Raw genomic sequence first — 19272 nt, 5'->3', positions numbered from 1 at the left:
ACTCCTAGATGTGCCCCTTTATCCCTTGGGGATGTCTACATTTATCCACCTTTTCACCTTCTCTTGTCCTTTAATTGTCTTGTGATTATGACTATTATATCTCCTCATTATCACCATTATATCTTCTCATTATAACCCTAGGCCTATAAAAGGGTACCTTGAGGAGGATGAAATGTACAAAAATGAAAAGAGAAAGAAAGGCATAAGAAATAAATGAGAAATACTATTAGTTCTTGAAGAACTAATTTCCTACAATTTCTGTGTCTGATTTATTTTCTTGTCTCCAATCTTTTTACTTTTTATTTTACAACATCATGTGATTAGTTACTCTAATTTTAGATTCAAAGTACTTTCAAGTAAAGTGGACTGTTCCAAGCCAGATTCTTCAAATAATTAATTATTCCAATACACCGCCGAACTAATTACTCCATCATTCTCCACGACTCTCTTCCTTAGCATGCAATCCATGACTCGACATTGCCGCATCCTCTTCTAATTAATTATTTTATTTGTTTTTGACTCTCTCTCTCTTCTTCTTCTTTAAAAAGAATGGAAAACCCCTCAAAGCCTTTTATGTTTTTTTTTTCAATAAAATAATGCGAAGTCACTGACACTACATCTAAAGTCCTCTGCGACAAAACTCAACACCCATGTCTCTGACCTGAAACAAAAAAAAACTCGGGTCTCTGTCTTTTGCTAAGTGGAGAGAGATCGCAAAGACACAAAAAAAGCATAAAAAAGATAAGAAACACTTGAATGTAACAAAGAGAACTGAATTAAATTCTGCCATACATCATTCAAACTTGGAGGAAATTCTCGTGTTATTACAAGTTAAAGCCAAGAGCATGTTCTTTTCATCACTCCTAGATCTCCCATGACGTATGAAGACGTCCATCACAGAGACTTCCTCACTTTGGTGCAGCTCTTTGAGCATTGAGACAAGCAGGCCGCCATATCAATTCCCTCTATCATCAAGCATCAAAGAAAATATATTATCAGAGATATAGCTGATGTAATCTATGATTAATGAACAAGTGGCTCATATAATATAATGTTGATCTCACCTGGAATATCATGTTGGCCACAGGAGGACTTGGCACACGCAAGGCTACACCCGGAGTCAACCTTCGCAGCAGAGATAGGAATGAGACAATCAAGAGTGCACTTGTATTTACACAACCAAACTGGATTATCCTGCGACCTGCATTTGGGGTAACATTCATCGTAGCATTTTGAACGCTTTGATGCCGAGCTTTGCCCAACAAGCAAGACCAGAATGGCAGCTGATGCGGGATTTGCACCCCGTCACCAGCACAGTCCCCACCGATCCGAGCAGCGGAAGAGAAAGTGTCCCCCAGAAGGTATTGTCCGCTTTGGAAATCGGGTGAACCGGCCCAGCGGCTGCCGCCATCCCTCACGGTTTTGCCCCGCAAAAGGCGTCTCCTGAGGGAAGGGTGATTGAGCCCCCCATTATATGGCACAGACCTTCCCGCTACACGGTCGATGTAGGACTAAATTCGGGGAACCCCCCGTAACACAGCCCCCCCAGCGGGGAGGTCCTGTGCCCGGGTCGGCTCCTTACTGGATAGGCGGAGGGCCGAGGCCCTCCTTCTAGCGCCATCTAATGCGTGATTTGCACCCCGTCACCAGCACAGTCCCCACCGATCCGAGCAGCGGAAGAGAAAGTGTCCCCCAGAAGGTATTGTCCGCTTTGGGAATCGGGTGAACCGGCCCAGCGGCTGCTGCCATCCCTCACGATTTTGCCCCGCAAAAGGCGTCTCCTGAGGGAAGGGTGATTGAGCCCCCCATTATATGGCACAGACCTTCCCGCTACACGGTCGATATGGGACTAAATTCGGAGAACCCCCCGTAATAGCAGCTATTGCCAAGATCGCCTTCACACCCTTGCACTCCATGACTACTAACTAATCTATATGAGAAATCAGAAGGATGAAGCCTTAACTCTGGAAAAGGAAAGATGGCTGAAAGCCCTATTTATAGGGGTTTTCTTGGTGGAGGGTGGGGGAACAATCTTCCGAATATTTATGATTTTTTTTACGTAAATATGCTGAGGTTCCGGATAATTTATAGCTATGGTACTACTTATAGCCTCAATCATCGATCAAATCACTGCAATATACTATTCTAAACAAATGTTGGCATGCCATAGCAGATGAGAGTATCCATTACAGCAATTTGCTGATTTGATTTCGTATAATTTGATTATTTTGCAAAGATATTGTATTTGTTAACGTAGAGGTTGCCATTCAAAACTCAAGAAGATTGATTCGATCTCTATAACTAAGGGAGACCATGCATTATTCCAATTAAGAAAAAACTGGAAATTTTGAAATTTTAACTTAATAAGGATTAAATATGCTCGTTTGCCTTATTAGGCAATTCTTGAATTGATTGTTGGAATATTTTATGGAGAATTGGAATTATGTAATGACAGGAATTAGTGGAACTGAAAAATACTATTCGTCTCATTGGATACTATTTTGTTGGGCTCTCTAGAGGGAGAGTTTGTGATATACCCAGCTTTGAGGCCTTTTAACTTATCTACAAATTTTTGGGCCTGATCTGCCTGGAGAGGCTGCAAGTCTTGAGCTTGGCTATGGATGGGCAGGACCGGGACAAGGCCTGCTAAAACCCAACTCAGGCCATAAATCTTGGTTAGATGTGTCACTCTTCAATTCAAAAGCCTCACTTTTATGTTTCATAAGATAAACATATGAATATTTAGAAAAAATATCGATAAAACTTAGAAAATACCAATTACCACCAAATGTGGGTCCTTTCGGTTGGTATTAAAAGCTTTCAAGCAATACAGTCAGGACACCATTGAATTTCTTACCAATAACTACAAGCTACAAATGAGATCCTTGATAGCTTTCCTTGTGTTTTTTAGGAAAATGGAGGCCCAATGCCCCACAAAATTTTATGTAAAAAAGAGAAAACTTTTTGGCTTTTTCTTTACTATATAAAATAAGAGTTCTAAATCTAGGCTGTTATCCTAAAAATGCCCTTCCACTTTGTCCTTTCTATACACGAATAAGGAAAATTTTTAAGAACCCCATTGTCGATAAATAAAAAAAAACATCACCTAATTGCACTCATGGTGACAAATAAATAAAAGTTGAATACTCTGGGCTTCCAAAAAATTATGAAAATAAATTCAAAATTCTGGTTAACGAAATGTAACAAAAAGGTCATGCCAAAAAATTATGACAGAAAATAAATAAGAAAAATCAAAAATACTAACTGCAAATAAGAAACAATCTAGTGAAACATTTGCTTTTTAGTGAAATCATGCTAGGTCCTTTCTCTCTATTGTTCTTTCACTGCAAAATTACTAATACAAACTGAAAAAAAAGATGCAAAATATTTAATTATGGCATTTGAAAAATGTACAAGAAAATTGAAGATAAATAGGAAATATCTAATTATGTTTATAACTAATATACGGTAAATCTAAAATTTTATAGTTAAACGGGAATTGCATGTTCTTGAGTGCTACTTTTAACACTAATTGTGTATAAGCTAAACATTAAATGGTAGTCAAAGAATGGACTATATGTGAAGTTTGCCGGGGAAAAAAAAAGGAAGCCGATATCGGTTTGCAAGAGAGCCATTGTTTTCTTTTAGCAGCTTTGATAAGGTAAGGTTTACAGGAAGAAAGTTTGCTTCACCATTTGCAACTTCAATTAGCTTTCATCCTTCTCTTTTCTTTTCCTTTTTGCAGGAGCAAGGTGGTCTTTCACTGACAGATGGGAATATATGCTTGGCCTGCATCCTCCAAGTATATGTACTCTTGCCACATTTGCATCATTCTATAAAATCTTGTACTGGTTTTGGAGTTCAATTAGAGATTGTTGCTGCAATTCACTTATAAGTGAATAGGAATATTATTGGAGTTTGATTAGGTTGCAGAACCAAATATGAAATTGAAGATGCACATAGACTATGTAGCTATTTGGTTGCCTGCAGTTCTCTTATAACTTTGTTTGCCAAATGTAGTTGCATTTAGTGTTTTTTTTTTTTTTTTGAAGAAAGCTGCATTTAATGTTGCAATCAAAAATTTGATCACAATTCTTTTTGCAATTTAAGCTTTCAAGTTTAATCAATTCTCTTTAGTTGATCTAAGACTTCATTTTCAAGTTTTATCAAGCTCTGAGGCTACCCATTTATCTGTATCATTGTAAGTCCCCGGAGCCTTTAGAGACCCTCCTATGTGCCTCAGCTTTGAACACATAATCAATGATTTTTCTAAATACATTTCAACTTGCTGCAGCTTTTAATTTTCTTTGCTGGTGGATTCTATGGGATTGGGGTGAGTTTCAAGGCACCCTTGTAGATTTCGGTGATTGGCGGCAATGAACTTGGTAGATTCTGGTGTATCAGTGTCTCCTTCAAGGACGTCCGGTATATTCTGAGCGGTGGCGAGAGCCTTCGATGGCAAGCTAAGCTTTTATTTATGCTTAATCAGCTTTTACTTAGTTATCTTTCTATTTTTTGTTTTCAAAAGGTTAATTATTTTATTTCTTATAGAATTAGCTTAATTTCTACTTATCTCACTTAATGCTTGACTATATCGCTCTAAAACTTGCATTTGGCCTCCCACCTGCATCACATTTGTCCACAGAGAAGTAGATGGAGATAATGCAAATTAGTCCATCATTAGGGTAGAAAAAGCATCTTCCGAGAAGATAGGTGCTATATTAATTTGATTTACAAGTTGCTCGCAAACCTAGAAAAGCTCCTTAAACCTTTATGAAAGGAAGACAGACTATTACAAAGGTTACAAACCAATAAATTGTTATATGCAATTTAGATTTAACAAGGTTCGCAGTCTTGATACCGAATCTTATACCGAAATCATTCTATTATAGTGTCGGTAATGCAGTATGATATGAGATGGTGAGGTATATCGAGTATTGATATACTTCAAGTCTACGTACCGGTTCGATATCGGTATGGTACGCTATACTCAGCATGGTATGGTATCGACCAGAATGGTGAATCATGGAATTTAGGATTGAAATCAAGATTGGCAAAATAGAGATAAAATAAATAGATTCTATTTGAGTGAACTGGTGTTTGATGAACTTCGAGTTTCATATCAGACAAATGATGCAAGTCAAGCTGTTGTCAAGCCTTCTGCACAGTAATCAACTGCCACATGCAATGCTACTCTATTGAGCATGCTTGTATCTCGATTTGCACAAATAAAATAAATTGCACCCTTTGATTTAGTTTTTAGTTAAAAACAGCATTATAGTAATTAAAAGTTGGAAATTCATCAATCTGATATTCTACACGCTAAACATAAATTTGAATAAGAAATCTGCAAGGTCTTCACAGAGACACCAAGATTTCCATTTTCCACAGCCTATAAGTACACATATCTATCAAACCCAGGAAAAGAAGTTGCTTCAGACTCCCCTTCCCTAATCAATCCCATTATCATGGCCACATCAACCTGGACAAGATCAAGAATGTTTTCCTTAGATAATTTGCTCTTTTCCATTTTCCCCCTTCTCTCATGAGAACAAGGATGGGTGGAAGCCCAGCCAAATACTGGAGTGAAGACATGAACAAGCATCAAGACTATGTCTCTTGTATTCATACAAGATACCTTACCAAGTTGGCCAGTTGGTAGCTTTGGTAAATAGTTATCTCAACAAGCAATCAAATGGTATAAAAAGGGTGAGCTTGCAATAATTAGAACACCTTTCTCCTACAAGCTTCTGCTTTTGCTAAATTGACTGAGCTTTTAAAGTCAATAAGGCATGCATGCATCCTGATCAAAGAAGAATTATGCTAACTAGTTGCATTACACATGGAACAAAAAATTACAATCCAATGAAAGACTAGTATTCTGGTGTAGATCTTTGAAGGCTCTCCATATTACATTTATCTGGAATTCTCCAAGAGAATCCTCCCAGTTTTCTCTCCTCTGCGGTTCGAGATGTGTAGTTTTTCCAATCTGCAAGAAGAATTCTGAGGTCGTGGAGCTTGGTATCGATGTCGATGCAACAGTTTGCATGCATCGTGCAAACCTTGTTGAAGTCTTTGCTAGGTTGACAAAAACCACCAAAATAAGCCGTGTCGAGAAATCGAATCCGTTGATTGATGCGGGCGACATTGTCATATTTGATTTTGTTTAGTACTGTTTGTTCACTAAGACCAGGATACAGACTCCTAGCAAAGCACCAGTACTTGTAAAATTCAATTGTTTGGTCACAGGATCTCACATAGACGAATCCATTATTAGGCCAATTGTTTACATCCGAAGGATTCCCATTGAAACCGTCAGTAGAAAACGTAATATCTGCATTGCTAGAGAAGTGTGAGAAAGGATTTCTGAACCACATAACGTCCATATCCTGCAAGCCAGAGTTACTTATGTTAGAAGTAGCCATGCAGGCACAAGAGATTTGCTTCAAAATTTTTGTTATCATTCTTTAAAAATTTGCTTTACAACATATGCACACTCTATGAAACAAGCGTCTAGAATGCATACTATTATCTAAGAATGAAACCCAGTCAACTGCAGCATTGAATACTGCATGCTAATGTCATCGATAATTGTATAATACCATATCAAATTTAAGCATTATAATGAGAAGTATAGAAGGGAATATCAACAACAATTTCAACTGATTTCTGCAGTTATTAGTGTTAATATTTCATATTGAGAATAGCCTGCCTTAGAGTGATGATGACTACCATCTAGGAAAGTAATTGTTGATGATATGAAATTAAGAATCTGGTGCAACGAAGTGGAAGAATTGAGCTAAATTATTCATACCGTGAAAAGAAAATTGTATCCCAGCTCCAGAATAACTCGGAGGAATTCAAGCCGCCTCCACTTCATTCTGAGGTAGTCTTGGCTCGAGTGCCTCTTCTCAGCAGTAAAATCCACAGCTTCTGTGGTGAGAAAATAACAATGAGCGTGCACAGACTTGCATCGTTCAAATGCCTTTGGATCCATGGCTATGATGACCAAATGATTCAGAAGCTGCTCTGTTTGTTCACCAATGTGGAAACTCTCGAGAAAAAGATCAAGGACAGAATTTGGTTTGGCCCATGCTTCATTAAGTGCAGTGAGTATGACCGTCTTATCATTCATTGTAGCATTTCTCAGCACCCTAAGCAAATCTTGATGCTCTCCAGTCAGCTGGAGCAAAAAATAATTCAAACAAGATGAAATTTGAAGAGTTGAAATTTGAAGTATGATGGAAAAATATAAACTTTCAGTCGTCATAGTAACTATGAATTGCTGATGCGGTACTAGGTACAATAAATAAAACTCCAACAAGAAAGGTCCAATTGATAATTTAATCAGTTCCAAGAAGTAATCACAAGAATTATTCTGGGAGCTTTTCTTTTTAGCAATAGTAGTTTAGACTTTTGTGGTCCATTAAAACCAAGTTACTTGTGAATTGCTTTGTATGTATACCTTAATGGAGAATAGTACTGATGAAACAAACTGCAAAATAGCTAGGAGGTCTTGATGCTCTAGTTGGCATACAGTGTATGTATTGAGCAAAGTGTTTTAAGGTGCTTTGGTGCTTTTCCTCTTCACTCAGCATTGGATATCTTACAATAAAATTCTTATAGTTTTACACATTTTTGTTATAGTCAGAGCCTTTTATATTGCAACTAATATAATTTTCACAATCTTGGTTTTATGTTAGTTCTAACTTGTTACCATAGTCATGAGCTACTAGAAAATTGAGTTTTCTGGTGCATGTTTTTGTTTTCCTAATATAAATCACATAATGTTTGAATGTTTTAAGTGAGTTATTAAAACTGGCTTTCTAAATTGTTGGAAAGTTATCACTTGACTTTGAGTTTTTATTATTTGGACAACTCACGGAGGTATCCACCACAAATTAAATTAATTTAATCAAATTAAAATCCTGCAAACGAAGCCTTGATATGACTTAGTATAATTATTCAACCATTTCATTTCTTTTATCAAATTTTTTAACTTTCTTTTTTAACTAAAATAATTCTGGTTCACTTAGATCAGTTTGATGAAGAGGACATTTAAGCCAACTACTATCTGATTACTGTGGATAAAAAAGTAATATCAAGTTTGGAAATTATGCAATTCTTATATTCAATAAATTAAATCGCAAATGCAAATTTGAATTAATGGTGTAATTGCATAATAGATAAATTATTTTGGTATTCTAACAGAATTTTTTGAACACCAAAATAGGGTTCAAAAATATTAGAAAGGCTAAACAAAATAAAGCAATCTTGGAAGTAATGGAGCAAGGAGAGCTGCGCAAAGGGCGGAACCAGGATTTTGCCACGGGCCAGGAAAAGTTTTATAGCTTCGCATATTCTTTTAATTTCAAATTAACATAATTATAAAATTAATTTCACTTCTGAAAATATTTAAAAATATTAAAATCAGAAATAAAAAAACAAAAAGCCAAAAACTAGCCAAGATGGAAGCCTCCGAAAATCAGTATTCAATACAAAAAAGACTATTCATCTCCCTGGTTTTAAATCAAGAGAATTTCTTATCGGAGAAAACAGGGATTGGAGTTCCTTTTGTCTAAGAAGATATAGCGTATTATCAATATCAGTGCCATGAAGCACTAATATATTTGATATCTCACAATCAAAACAAATTAACAATTAAGTAATAAGAACAACAAGAAATAGAGAAAAAGTATGAAAAAACCAATAACATCAGTTTCAAAAGAAGAAAATATTAAAATAAATAATATGAAATTGAGGCTTACTGGACGCTACTATGTAGGAATAGGAGCAATATCATGGTCAGATTCTTGGACTCCAACTTTGTCCCAATCCAATGTAGAAAGAGATCTTTACAAAGCAAAAAGGATGTGAAAAGATTTAAAATTATTTTTAGAACTTGTGCAATACCTCTTTAGTATAAGTCACCTTTCTTTCAATATTCCAAGCTTGTGCAGCTCCTTCTGTTCTTCCATCTTCGTGCATGGAGAGGTAAGAAAGCATGCACACGACGGCAGCGGCTGCCCCGAGAAGAAAACATAAGAGATGTTGGAGACCATTCACTTTGACCATCTTCGATGCGACGGGAGGCCTTTTTTCAGATGCAGGAGAGAGAGAAAAGGACGAAGACTACATTATGAGATGAGATCTTACACTTGGTTCCTAAAAAAGCAATATCGTTGTCATATGTTTAGATTCCTTAATAAAATCGGCAGGTTATTTTAAGGTCTTTGATTGCTTTCCATGTTTAATAGATTTGGACCTTAAAAGGATTGGATTTATCTTTTGTACCACAAAAAAAAAGGGAGAAGGAATGGACTTACCTTATATGGATGCACATATTTTATATGGCAAACGTAGTGAGTTAAGCCCAAAGGCCCGGCCCACCATATTCCCTCACAACTTTCTGTCCAATCTCTCTCTCCCCCTCTCTCGCATTCTCTCTTATATTTCTCTGTCTTCCCCTCTTACTCTCTCTTAATTCTCTTCCTCTCCCACTCTCTTATTCTCTCTCTTATTCCCTCACTATCTCTACGGAGGAAGAAGTAGGAAGGTTAGTGGCTTGATGTTCAATAGCCCTTTCTAGATTATAATGGTCATTATTTTCAATATTGAGATTTCCATAAATTTTAAAAGTTACTCTAAAAATATTAATGCGGCAATAAATTGATACATTTGTGATTTCGGAGATCCCTATTGAGTCTTTGATCTATTAAATTATGTGGATGATTATAATTTTCAAACTTAATTGCATAAGGAAATCTTTTAATTATATGGATGAAATTCTTGAATTTACTAATATTAAATATATTATGTAAATAATTTCAAATCATAATTGGTGCATACTACTTACGTAAGTGGACTTGAATCATCAATGTGGATCCGTCATCATTCAATTCAGAAAAGATGTAATTTTATAGAGTTAAAGATTTACACTATATGTAATTTAATTTATATAGTTACACCAAGTGTAATGTGAACCTTACCCATTTTGACATATAAAATTACTATTTGTAATAGTACATATTATTTTTGTGATTGTACAAGGTATGTGCATGCTTATACAAGGTTACTAATTATATATTGTTCATTTCTTTAAGTTGTACTATGATGTTTCATGCTTGTACTAGGATCCTTGATAATCATATGTGTGTTTTTGATATATGTATTGTAACACTTTGTAGTAGTTCACATCTTTTATTTATTCATGCAATGTATGTATATGGTCATACAATGTCCATTGTTATTTGCTGTTAGATTTATTAACTCGTACTATGATATTGGCATATTGCATGCCATATAAAGGTCTTTTATAGTAGTACACGTATCCTCAAGGTCTATGCATAATTAGAATTAGTAGTTGTACGTAATTTTCAATTTGATACCCCTTATTTTTGAACTAGAATACAAAAGGCATCAAAGGATATATCTGTGTCAATATAAATATATGGTTATTCTATTATAGAATGCAAATATGTAATTTTTCAAAGACATTAACAAGTTTAAAGAAAAAAGGCATTTTAAGCACAACATTAATATTTTAAGTCCAATATTAATCCAGGAGAAAAAAAAACCACTAAAACATGGCAATTATTAATCAAAAATTGCTAGAATTTATTGTTTCATATTATTATTTTTAAAGAGTTAGAAATAACTATAGATATTTTTAAAACTCCAGATGGATCTTCACAAGCACACCAAAAGAAAGCAAGGCTACTTCAGTAAAAAAAAGAAAACAATGCTATAGATAGATAAATAAATATATATATATATACATACATACATACAATGTAGGTATGGACGTACATAAACATACATATACATATATGTTAGCAATATATCTCCTAACTAAATAAATAAATCTATAAATTCAATTAATAAAAAAATCTTAAAGGAAATAATATACATGCATATCATTCGGCATCCAAATAATTCTATTTTAATACAAAATAAATCTATTCTAGCACAAAGTAAATCTATGCATTTAATAAGTTTATATCATAGAATTTCAAATCCTACCAATCTACTAATATTAAATTAAAAATAAAGGTAGAAGAAAGTAGCCTGATTGAAAGCAGGTCGAAGCGCGTAGACGCTGTCCCAAAGAAGTATTTGCCCCCACGTACGGGTCACCAGGCAATCCTTCTCGGAGATACGACGACCCTACAACTTCTTCTTCGGCACGTCTCGGAAGAAGTCAAAGCGAACCCGATCGAACTTGCAGATCCAGCAAAGAACGGAATGAAAAGAACTAAATAAACTGAATAAAAATGTAAAAATAAAATTTGGAAGTGGCTAAGAGGGAGAAGAATTTTTCCAGAATTTTTCCACTATTTTTCTGAAATTTTTCGTGCTTACAAAGAGATGAAATCAAGGGGTTTAAATAGGGGTTTTTACAGGGGCCGTTTGGTCATTTGCGGACGCGTTTTCAAACGCGTCCGTTTTCAAATGCGTAACGCCCGCTGGGCGTTACCTTTTTCTCAAACGCGCACGCGGCCCGAGATTTTGGCCGCGTGCGCATTTAAGTTTTTTTTTTCAACAATCCCCCACAAAAAAAAACTTAAATAATTTTAAAATCAAAATAAAATGCTGGATATCTTATATTATGTAATAGGTGTAGGTACCTTTCAGTTTGAACCTTCACTTAGTGACAATTGATTACATCTGTGGAGCCAAGGTGGTCTTAACCTTGAACCTCGGTCCATGGCTCAGATTAAATCAACAACACACATAATATAGCCCGATCTGGGTTCTAAGCGAGTTGCGCTATTATGGCCATGCGCAGGTATCTATCATGTGCTTTTTAGGGAATCGCCCATTTCCCATAATCGCGGCCTCACGATTGCACATATAGGTGAGTCCTAATAAGGAAGCTAGCAAGGAAGCTCCTGCCTCTTGGGTCTCGGACTCATTAAGAGTTATACAAACGAACTCATCCTACCGCTTGCTTTTATGAGCACTAGCGCCATAGGGATGAGGAAAACATGAAATAGTGCTCCTCTTAGTCACACTCCGGTTTGTTTCTACCCATTGAACCTTTTAAGGTTGGGTTCCCACCGTGGTGATCTATCTTTATGGGCTAAGCCCCATCCCCCTCGACGACTCTAGAACCACTGTTCTAGATAAACCTTTTGTAAGCTGATCAGCCAAATTATTTTCTGATTTTACAAAATTCAAGGCAATAACATTATTTTTCAATTTATATCTCAATGATTTATGACGTACTTTTAAGTGCCTGTTCATTTTTACATTGGCATTTTCTTGGTTGCACTTATCTATTGCAGATTTACAGTCACAATGTAAGGAGACAGGTGGTAAAGGTGACTCATCTACAGGAAGGTCTATAAGTAGATCTCTGAGCCACTCAGCCTCAGTGCTAGTAGTGTCTAAAGCTATCAGTTCAGACTCCATGGTACTCCTAGATATTAAGGTTTGTTTGGTGGATTTCCAAGACACAGCAGCACCTCCTAGGAGAAAGACGTATCCTGTGGTGGATTTAACATCTAAGGTATCGCTGATCCAGTTGGCATCACTATAGCCTTCTAGAACAGCAGGAAACCCACTAAAGTGCAAACTATAGAACTTGGTACCCTTAAGATACCTAAGAATTCTCTCTAATGCTGTCCAATGATCTCTATTTGGATTAACAGTATATCTACTAAGTCTATTTACAGCATATGCTATGTCTGGCCTAGTGTAGTTTGTTAGGAATCCTAGTGAGCCTATGATTTGAGCATATAGGCTTTAAAGGATAGGAGTTCCTAAGTTCTTCTTAAGATGTGTAGAGGGATCAAAGGGAGTAGAGACAGGCTGACAATCCGAATAATTAAATTTATTGAGTATCTTGTCAACATAATGACTTTGGGATAACTCAATTCCATTTGCACTTCTAATTATTTTGGTATTTAAAATTAAGTCAGCTTGTCCCAAGTCTTTCATATCAAACTTATGACTTAAAAATTGTTTTACTTCATCAATTATCTGAAGATCTGTCCCAAAGATCAGTATATCATCTACATAAAGTCACAAGATCACAAATTTGTGTCCAACTCTCTTATGATATACACATTCGTCTGTGCTATTGATTTCAAATCCAAATGTCATTATGGTTTCATCAAATTTCAAATGCCATTGCTTAGGTGCTTGTTTAAGACCATAAAGAGATCTGACTAGTCTGCAAACTTTATTTTCTTGGCCTGGGGTTTTAAATCCCTCTGGTTGGTCCATATAAATTTCTTCATTTAAGTCTCCATTTAGAAAAGCTGTCTTAACATCCATCTGATGAATCACTAATCTATGAATGGAGGCTAATGCTATAAGGATCCTAATAGTAGTTATCCTAGCTACAGGTGCATAAACATCAAAGAAATCTACCCCAGGTCTCTGAGTAAAGCCCTTGGCAACTAATCTAGCCTTAAATTTATCTACAGAGCCATCAGGCCTAAGTTTCTTCTTAAAGATCCATTTGCATCCTATTGTTTTACAACCAGGAGGAAGATCAGTCAATTCCCAAGTATGGTTTTGGATAATTGATTGCATCTCATTGTCCACAGCTTCTCTCCAAAAAGGTGAATCCAAAGATTTCATTGCGTCCTCAAAGGTAGTTGGAGAGTCTTCTATTAGGAAGGTATAAAAATCATCTCCAAATGTTTTCTCTATCCTGGATCTTTTACTCCTCCTAGGTTCTGCTTCTACTTCTATTGTTCTTGTCCTTATTCGACTAGAGCTACTAGCTATACCGCTATCTACTCTAGTCTTAAGTGGAAAGGTGTCTTCAAAATATGTTGCATCTCTGGCTTCTATGATAGTGTTGTTACTAATATCATTTATTTCTGAACTTATTACCAGAAATCTATTGGCATTACTATTGGCTGCATAACCTATGAATATGGCATCCACTGTTTTAGGGCCTATTTTCTTTCTCTTAAAATCAGGTATTTTTACTTTTGCCAAGCACCCCCACACTTTTAAATAGCTAAGATTAGGTTTTCTACGTTTCCAAACTTCATATGGGGTTAGATCATTATTTTTAGAGGGAATTCTATTAAGTATATAACAGGCTGAAACAAGAGCTTCCCCCCACAAATTTTCTGGTACTCCTGAGCTTATAAGCATGGAGTTCACCATATCCATTAAAGTCCTATTCTTCCTTTCTGCTACTCCATTTGATTGGGGAGAATAGGGTGCAGTCACTTCATGAATGATTCCATGATCTTCACAGAATTGAGTTATGTCATTTGATGTATATTCACCTCCCCGATCTGATCTAAGAATTTTAATTTTCTTTTCCTGTTGGTTCTCAGCTTCAATCTTAAAAATTTTAAATTTGCTGAGCACCTCATCCTTGGTTTTAATTAGGTAGATGTAACAGAACTTCGATAGATCATCTATAAATGTTACAAAGTATCTGTTACCTCCCCTAGAAGTTCTACCAGAGTCACAAACATCACTATGAATCAACTCTAATAGATCAGAATCCCTATTAACAGATTTAAAAGGCTTCCTAGGGAGTTTGGCTTCTACACAAGTTTGACATTTCTCATGGTTCTTGAGATCACTTTTTGATATTAGATTTAGGTTCATAAGTTGCTTAATTGAATTATAATTTACATGACTTAATCTACCATGCCAAATAGAAGGAGGCTCTATATTCATAATCAAAGGATTTTCATTTATTGAAGGAGCTATTACATTCAATTTGAACAATCCTTCACTAAGGAATCCTTTTCCAATAAACATAACACCATGAGAAATTACAACCTTATTGGACTCAAAGACAAGACGAAAGCCTTGCTGGACAAGCAAAGAACCACTAATGAGGTTTCTCCTAACAACTGGAACATGTTGGACGCCGTGCAGTGACAGGACTTTTCCAGAGGTAAGCTTTAAGTCCACACGTCCTACTCCTAACACACGTGCCTCCGAGCTGTTTGCCATGATCACAGCTCCTCCACTTGAGATCTGGTAAGAAGAAAACCAGGAACGATCCGAACAAATATGAATACCAGCTCCGGTATCAATCCACCAATCTAGTGCTTGTAAAGTCATGTTAACTTCAGGAGTGAAGAAAACAGACCTAAAAGCTGTCTCAGAGGAGCCAGCGCCGGAAGTCACCATGTTGACTTGAGCACTGGATGTGTGTGGACCCTTCTTCTTAGATTGAAGAGGTGCAGTCTTCTTATAGAAGCACTGTGGAGACAAATGGTTGGTCCGACCACACACATAACAGAAACGAGCACCACCTTCCTCTTTCTTCTTCTTCTGCTCCTGGGATTGAATAGGCTTCCCATTGTAGTGGTGGTTAGGATTTCTAGGGTTGTAGGGTTTCTTCTTGAAATTCTTACGGAAGGGTCGGTTCTGATTTTTCTTAGGAGGAGCTTCTACATTATATGCATTATTTTTAGATCCAGTAGAGGTATTATTTCTGAGCCTATGCTGCTCTTCAATCCTAATGGAGTTTAAGACTTGGGTTAGGGTGAGAATTCCTTGGGTATGGCTCAGGGTCTTAGCAAAATCAGACCAGGAAGTAGGTAGTTTATCTATCAAACAGGCTACCTGGAATGATTCATCCAAATTGGTTCCATTAGCCCTAAGCTGGTGGATCAGGGTTTCAAATTCATGAATTTGGTCATTCATAGGCTTTGAGTCCACCATCCTAAACTTATTGAAATCGGAGGCCTTGAACCTCTTTACCCCAGCATCATCAAGACCATATTTGCTATCTAGGGTGTCCCAGAGTTCTTTGGCACTCTTGGCTGTGTAATAGATATCATACAGCCTCTCAGAAAGAGCACCTAGAATTCTATGGATACAATGATAATCTATCTCATCAGGTGTCCTAGAGGGTGTGCTAGTGGAGGCAGAATGTTCAGTGTTGGAAGAGGTAGTTGGGTTGGACCCGTTATCAACTTCGATCGTACTTTCACCTATGGCTGAGATTAACCCTAATGTGGTGAGCCAGAACCGCATTTGGTTCTGCCACCTCCTAAAGTTATGGCCATCAAATTTTTCAGGTTTGGCACTAAGATGGTCACTAGTGTTTGAGGCCATAGGATCAGGGTTACAGAATAGTGACAGAAACCTGATTGAAATCAAAAAAATCTATGTCAAAAGATTGCAGTAATATTTATATTGAACTTTGGATGTCTAATTGATATATCCAAAAAACTAATAGCCAGATCAGCTCCAGATCGGTGGTGGAGCACTAGGCTCACTTAAGTACTAGCCTTTCTTAGGCACGTATGCCTTTTTGACAAGCTTTTCTTAGACACTATTAGTTAGTGGATATAATCACTAGAAATCACACAAATTCAATATTTAAAATAACCTAAATGCAAATTTAAATTAGATATTGTGGATTAACTAATTTCAAAATTTTTCGTTTGAATTTTTCGAATTAGCAATGATTGATTACTAATTTAGTAGTAGCAAATCAATTATTTTAATTGAGATCTAAAATATCAATTTAATGAATTATATGTTAGATTTGAATTATTGCCTTATTGAAATAATTGATTACTAATTTTATGGCAAATCAATTATTGTAATTAAGATCTAAAATGTCAATTCAGCGAATTAAAATATTTATTCCTTTATTAGAATAATTTATTGAGATCTAATAAGTCAATTCAATAGATTAACTATTATGTATCAACCAATTTCCGAATTTCCCGTTTGAATAGGATCTAGAAATTACTCCTTGAGAAGTCCAAATGGAGGTATAATAAACCTCTTGGAGGTTAACCAAATTATTAACTCTTTAGAATAATTTATTATTGATGATGTGCTAGCAAAAACAATTATTGCAATTAAAATCTAATATGCCACAATTGTAATAAAGAATTTAATTAATTATATATTACTAACAAAAATAAATACTTCTTTGGATTGTTAGCAATATATCTCCTAACTAAATAAATAAATCTATAAATTCAATTAATAAAAAAATCTTAAAAGAAATAATATACATGCATATCATTCGGTATCCAAATAATTCTATTTTAATACAAAATAAATCTATTCTAGCACAAAGTAAATCTATGCATTTAATAAGTTTATATCATAGAATTTCAAATCCTACCAATCTACTAATATTAAATTAAAAATAAAGGTAGAAGAAAGTAGCCTGATTGAAAGCAGGTCGAAGCGCGTAGACGCTGTCCCAAAGAAGTATTTGCCCCCACGTACGGGTCACCAGGCAATCCTTCTCGGAGATACGACGACCCTACAACTTCTTCTTCGGCACGTCTCGGAAGAAGTCAAAGCGAACCCGATCGAACTTGCAGATCCAGCAAAGAACGGAATGAAAAGAACTAAATAAACTGAATAAAAATGTAAAAATAAAATTTGGAAGTGGCTAAGAGGGAGAAGAATTTTTCCAGAATTTTTCCACTATTTTTCTGAAATTTTTCGTGCTTACAAAGAGATGAAATCAAGGGGTTTAAATAGGGGTTTTTACAGGGGCCGTTTGGTCATTTGCGGACGCGTTTTCAAACGCGTCCGTTTTCAAATGCGTAACGCCCGCTGGGCGTTACCTTTTTCTCAAACGCGCACGCGGCCCGAGATTTTGGCCGCGTGCGCATTTAAGTTTTTTTTTTCAACAATATAGACATATGTAAGTATGTACGCACGTACATGTATACAAGTACATTCATAGAGACATACATACATCTATATATATGTACATACATAGATGCATACGTATATACTTATGAGTGGACATACATAATATATATATCTATGTATGCATATATATATATATATATATATATATACACACACACACATGAATGAAGGCATATGTATACATGCATACTTATTGCCGGAGAGGTTTATATATAAAAACCTCAATGGCCCTTCACGATAAAGGCTTTAATAGTCTGTTAGTGTTGTCGCCTCGTAAAGGCCCGCCAGCATCTGCGCGTAATATCTAAAATGCATACGTTATGAAATTAAACTTGATTTTACATTAGTTATCATGTGATTAGTTACTCTAATTTTAGATTCAAAATACTTTAATTCAAGTAACTGGTCTATTCCAATCCCAACTAATTACTCCATCATACTCCACTACTCTCTTCCTTAGCATGCAATCCATGACTCGACCTTGCCGCATCATCTTCTAATTAATTATTTTTTTTGTTTTTGACTCTCTCCCTCTCTCTTCTTTCTTCTTTAAAACAAATGGAGAAGACCTCAAAGCCTTGAATGTAACAAAGAGAACTGCATTAAATTCTGCCATACATCATTCAAACTTGGAGGACATCATTTTCGTGTTATTACAAGTTAAAGCCAAGAGCCTATTCTTTTCATCACTCCTAGATCTCCCATGACGTATGAAGACGTCCATCATAGAGACTTCCTCACTTTGGTGCAGCTCTTTGAGCATTGAGACAAGCAGGCCGCCATATCAATTCCCTCTATCATCAAGCATCAAAGAAAATATATTATCAGAGATATAGCTGATGTAATCTATGATTAATGAACAAGTGGGTCATATAATATAATGTTGATCTCACCTGGACGAATATCATGTTGGCCACAGGAGGACTTGGCACACGCAAGGCTACACCCGGAGTCAACCTTCGCAGCAGAGATAGGAATGAGACAATCAAGAGTGCACTTGTATTTACACAACCAAACTGGATTATCCTGCGACCTGCATTTGGGGTAACATTCATCATAGCATTTTGAACGCTTTGATAACGAGCTTTGCCCAACAAGCAAGAACAGAATGGCTGCTATTGCCAAGATCGCCTTCACACCCTTGCACTCCATGAATACTAACTAGTAGTATATGAGAAATCAGAAGGATGAAGCCTTAACTCTGGAAAAAGAAAGATGGCTGAAAGCCCTATTTATAGGGGTTTTCTTGGTGGAGGGTGGGGGAACAATCTTCCGAATATTTATTATTTTTTTTACGTAAATATGCTGAGGATCCGGATAATTTATAGCTAGGGTACTACTTATGGCCTCGATCATCGATCAAATCACTGCAATATACTATTCTAAACAAATATTGGCATGCCATAGTAGATGAGAGTATCCATTACAGCAATTTGCTGATTTGATTTCGTATAATTTGATTATTTTGCAAAGATATTGTATTTGTTAATGTAGAGGTTGCCATTCAAAACTCAAGAAGATTGATTCGATCTCTATAACTAAGGGAGACCATGCATTATTCCAATTAAGAAAAAACTGGAAATTTTGAAATTTTAACTTAATAAGAATTAAATATGCTCGTTTGCCCCATTAGGCAATTCTTGA

The 19272-nt window shown here is 36.0% G+C and overlaps 1 protein-coding gene across 1 annotated transcript; it reads right to left on the bottom strand.

The window, feature by feature from the left end:
- Positions 1-5836: 5836 nt before the first annotated feature.
- On the bottom strand, positions 5837-18780 carry LOC103698588 (uncharacterized protein At4g15970-like). The gene is made up of 4 exons (XM_039118392.1): positions 18522-18780; positions 18370-18422; positions 6815-7183; positions 5837-6389 (listed from the first exon to the last, which is right to left on the bottom strand). The coding sequence occupies exons 1-4, from the start codon at positions 18778-18780 to the stop codon at positions 5874-5876; spliced, it is 1197 nt and encodes a 398-aa protein (XP_038974320.1). The 3' UTR covers positions 5837-5873.
- Between the last annotated feature and the right edge of the window lie 492 nt (positions 18781-19272).

The sequence above is a fragment of the Phoenix dactylifera genome, unplaced genomic scaffold (assembly GCF_009389715.1).
Source record: "Phoenix dactylifera cultivar Barhee BC4 unplaced genomic scaffold, palm_55x_up_171113_PBpolish2nd_filt_p 000345F, whole genome shotgun sequence".
Lineage (NCBI taxonomy): Eukaryota > Viridiplantae > Streptophyta > Magnoliopsida > Arecales > Arecaceae > Phoenix > Phoenix dactylifera.
This window is presented reverse-complemented; position numbering and strand designations above follow the sequence as displayed.